At 55.2% G+C, this 4,805-nt stretch overlaps 1 protein-coding gene across 1 annotated transcript in view; it reads left to right on the top strand.

Annotated features, from left to right (window-relative positions):
* LOC130213197 (protein PTHB1-like) overlaps positions 1 to 2,255 on the top strand; it is a 20,042-nt gene extending 17,787 nt beyond the window's left edge. The window contains exons 7-8 of the mRNA XM_056444664.1: positions 520 to 691; positions 2,156 to 2,255. Coding sequence (XP_056300639.1) covers positions 520 to 691; positions 2,156 to 2,255 — 272 coding nt within the window. The remainder of the gene's footprint in view (positions 1 to 519; positions 692 to 2,155) is intronic.
* Positions 2,256 to 4,805: the final 2,550 nt, after the last annotated feature.

Raw genomic sequence — 4,805 nt, 5'->3', positions numbered from 1 at the left:
GGCGTTCAGGGTCGTGGTTAATTACTGAACACGGGCTAAATGGAGGAGCAGGAAACACACACGGGCAACAGCTGAAGGTACCACGGTGGGGTGGAGAGGTTATGAAGCCCCGCCCACTTTCACACCTCCACACACCTGGCCCGCAGCGGGAAACACAGCCTCCAAATAATCCCATAAAAAGACGACAATGTTTTTAAACGACCCAGATTTGTATCAAACTGTTACTTTAAGATTTAATTGTGTTATTTATCAATCTGTTAACTCTTGATATTTAATGTATTGGTTTTTTTTAGTCTCTAAAAAGTGAGAAAAATAGTAAAGAATAAGCTTAAATTAACTCATTATTGTTGTTTTATTTACGTTATTTACCTTGTGTACTTGTGTATTCTCCTCGGCAACAAGCCACTTTGTACTTTTACTCCGTATTGTTTACCTCCTGTTTCTGAGTGTCTTGGCCCCGCCCCCTCAGGTCACTGGTCATAGCAACAGTAACTGAGTGTCTTGGCTCCGCCCCCTCAGGTGACTCCCTGTGCATCCAGTCCATGGACGGCATGCTGATGTTCTTCGAGCAGGACAGCTACACCTTCGGCCGGTTCCTCCCCGGCTTCCTGCTGCCCGGCCCGCTGGCCTACAACCGCCGAACAGACAGCCTGCTCACCGTGTCCTCCGGCCGGCAGCTGGAGAGCTACAGGTACGTCTACACGGAGGAGGAGGCGCCCCCTGGTGGCCAGGAGAGAGAACGCAGCTTCAACACATGAAGCAGAGACTTCTATACAACCAGAGTCACCCCCTGGTGGCCAGGAGAGAGAATGCAGCTCTAACACATGAAGCAGAGACTTCTATACAACCAGAGGAGTCGCCCCCTGGTGGCCAGGAGAGAGAATGCAGCTCCAACACATTAAGCAGAGACTTCTATACAACCAGAGGAGTCGCCCCCTGGTGGCCAGGAGAGAGAATGCAGCTTCAACACATGAAGCATAGACTTCTATACAACCAGAGTCACCCCCTGGTGGGCAGGAGAGAGAATGCAGCTCTAACACATTAACCAGAGACTTCTATACAACCAGAGTCACCCCCTGGTGGCCAGGAGAGAGAATGCAGCTCTAACACATCAACCAGAGACTTCTATACAACCAGAGTCACCCCCTGGTGGGCAGGAGAGAGAATGCAGCTCTAACACATTAACCAGAGACTTCTATACAACCAGAGTCACCCCCTGGTGGGCAGGAGAGAGAATGCAGCTCTAACACATTAACCAGAGACTTCTATACAACCAGAGTCACCCCCTGGTGGGCAGGAGAGAGAATGCAGCTCTAACACATTAAGCAGAGACTTCTATACAACCAGAGGAGTCGCCCCCTGGTGGGCAGGAGAGAGAATGCAGCTCTAACACATTAACCAGAGACTTCTATACAACCAGAGTCACCCCCTGGTGGGCAGGAGAGATAATGCAGCTCTAACACATTAAGCAGAGACTTCTATACAACCAGAGGAGTCGCCCCCTGGTGGCCAGGAGAGAGAATGCAGCTTCAACACATGAAGCAGATACTTCTATACAACCAGAGGAGTCGCCCCCTGGTGGCCAGGAGAGAGAATGCAGCTCTAACACATGAAGCAGAGACTTCTATACAACCAGAGGAGTTGCCCCCTGGTGGCCAGGAGAGAGAATGCAGCTTCAACACATGAAGCATAGACTTCTATACAACCAGAGGAGTCGCCCCCTGGTGGCCAGGAGAGAGAATGCAGCTCTAACACATGAAGCAGAGACTTCTATACAACCAGAGGAGTCGCCCCCTGGTGGTCAGGAGAGAGAATGCAGCTTCAACACATGAAGCAGAGACTTCTATACAACCAGAGGAGTCGCTCCCTGGAAATAACCCACAGACATCCCATAATAGACTCCGTAGAGCCGCTGTACGGAGATATAAACCATTATACGCGGATTAAAACATAGTATTATATATATATATGTAGGTGCGTGGAAAATAACGAAGAGTCGAGTGATTCTGCTTGCTCGTGGTTGTTTATTTTCCTTTCCAACACCTGTGTCATTAGCTACTTCCTGGTGCCCTTTAACCCCCTTCGTCACCAGGGCTACGCCCCTTTCCTTAAAGGGCCCTCGTGAATTTGTATACCCCTACATGCCTCCCCCCAGAATTCACCTAGCCCCCACCAACAGCTCAATGTCTCGGGGCCCGGATCAATCGACCCGCACGACTTCGTGTCTCTGGGGCCGGGGGCAGGACCTCCGTTGAGGCTTCCCCTTGGGTCTTGCTGTGGGCAGGTACAAGGGCACGAGGTCGCCCCCGTTGTGGGGGTAAAGCCACCCTTACCGGCTGGTCCAGGTCTAAATGTGCCGGTTTCAGGCGGTCTACCACGTATTCAGGCGGCCGCCCATGTCGATCTGGCAGGCTTTGTCTCCGGTCTCCAGAACGAAACGGCCCGATATAGGGGATTGAAAGGTTCCCCGGTGGCAGTCCTGGCGAACAAACACATACTCCGCTGACTTGAGGCTGGATGGGACGTGTGACTGCGGCAGGCCGTGCTGCGATGTGGGCACCGGTTTGAACAGCCTGGCCTTTTCCCACAATGTTTCTCTCTCCTGGGTCGCAGACCAAGGGTCTGTGACTTTGGGGATAAACTCCCCCGGGACCCGCAGTGGCTGTCCATGAACCAGCTCGGCAGATGAGGCCTGTAGATCCTCTTTGGGGGCCGACCTAAGCCCCAACATGACCCACGGAAGCCTGTCCACCCAACCCCTGTCTTTGAGGCTGGCCCGGAGAGCAGCTTTCAAAGAGCGATGGAAGCGCTCGCACAAACCATTAGCCTGTGGGTGGTAGGCCGTTGTCCGATGGAGTTTTACGCCGAGGCTTCCTGCCACCGCATTCCACAGCTCCGATGTGAACTGCGGGCCTCGGTCTGAGGATACATCAACTGGGGCGCCGAACCTGGAAACCCAGGTCGAAATGAAAGCCCGAGCCACTTCCTCCGTTGTTGTCGATGCCAACGGCACCGCTTCTGGCCAGCGAGTGGTTCGGTCCACCATTGTGAGGAGGTACGTGAAACCCCGGATGGGGCAAAGGGCCCACCAAGTCCACATTCACGTGGTCAAACCTCCTTTCCGCACCGAAAACTGTGCTAAAGGGGCCTTTATGTGACGGTGGACCTTGGCGCTGGCACACCACACAGGTCCTGGCCCACTCTCGTACATCCTTCTTCAGCCCGTGCCAGACGAACTTTGCTGCCACCAACTTCTGTGACGCCTTCGTGCCAGGGTGTGACAGCCCATGCACCGTCTGGAAGACTTGTCGCCTCCAGCCGTCGGGAACCACCGGCCGTGGCTGGCCTGTGGAGACGTCGCACAGCAGCGTTGTGCCGGTCTCGCCAAACGGAACGTCCTCCAGCCGCAGCCCCGTCTCTGCCGTCCTCAATCCGAACGCCTGGGTCTGTAATCTGCTCCTCGGCCATCTTTCTGTAGTCCAATCCCATCTGGACAGTCCCGGTGACGGCCCTGGAGAGGCAGTCTGCGACCAGGTTCTTCTTGCCGGCGACATGCTGCAGATCTGTCGTGAACTCCGATATGTAGGCAAGCTGGCGCTGCTGCCGCGCAGACCACGGTTCGGCGCTCTTCCTCATGGCAAACGTCAGCGGCTTGTGGTCCACATACGCGGTGAACTGCCGAGCCTCCAGCAAGAACCGGAAATGCCGAATGGCCAGAAAAAGGCCGAGGAGTTCTCGGTCGAACGTACTATACTTCCGCTCATTTGGGCGCAACTGCCGGCTGAAGAAAGCGAGCGGTTGCCACGCCCCCTTCACCCACTGCTTGTGCACGGCACCCACCGCGTAGTCCGAAGCGTCCGTGGTGATGGCAATCGGAGCTTTAGGGGACGGGTGTGCCAACATTGTTGCCTCCGCCAGAGCCATTTTAGCGTCCACGAACGCCCGTTCCCGTTCTTCGGTCCAGTCCACCATCTGTTTGCTGGCCTTGTCCTTCAGGGCCTCGTACAGGGGCCGCATCAACTGGGCTGCTCGGGGAATAAAGCGGTGGTAAAAATTGACCATGCCTAAAAACTCCTGCAGGGCCCTCACTGTGAGTGGACGCGCAAAATTACTGACTGCCTCCACCTTTGATGGGAGGGGAATCGCCCCGTCCTTTGTGATGCGATGCCCCAGAAAGTCAATGGTGGATAATCCAAACTGGCATTTAGCCGGGTTGATGATCAACCCATGCTGGCTGAGGCGATCGAACAGTATCCGAAGGTGAGACATGTGCTCGGCCCTTGATGTACTGGCAACCAGTATGTCGTCCAAGTAGACAAACAGAAAAGGCAGGTCCCTCAGCACCGTGTCCATCAGGCGCTGGAATGTCTGCGCTGCATTCTTGAGTCGAAGGCATCCTCAGGAACTCGAACAGGCGACGGAGTGATCACCGCCGTCTTGGGACGTCCGCTGGCTGAACAGGCACCTGGTGGTAACCTCGCACAAGGTCTACTGAAAACACCACTTGATCCGACAAGTGGGCAGAAAAGTCTTGAATATGTGGAACCGGATACCGATCCGGAACCGTTGCGTCATTGAGCGGCGGTAATCTCCACAGGCGCCACCCGCCCCCAGGTTTTGGTGCGATATGCAGGGTGAAGCCCACGGACTGTTGGCGGCGAATAATGCCCAGGCGCCCATGTTCTTGAACTCGGCCTTGGCGATGGTGAGCTTCGCGGGTCCAGGCGCCGGGCCCGGGCATGTACCGCGGGCCAGTGGTAGAGAGGTGATGCTCCACCCGTGTCTGACCGTGGAGGACGAGAAGG

This window comes from Pseudoliparis swirei, chromosome 22 (assembly GCF_029220125.1).
Source record: "Pseudoliparis swirei isolate HS2019 ecotype Mariana Trench chromosome 22, NWPU_hadal_v1, whole genome shotgun sequence".
Taxonomy (NCBI): Eukaryota; Metazoa; Chordata; class Actinopteri; order Perciformes; family Liparidae; genus Pseudoliparis; species Pseudoliparis swirei.
This window is presented reverse-complemented; position numbering and strand designations above follow the sequence as displayed.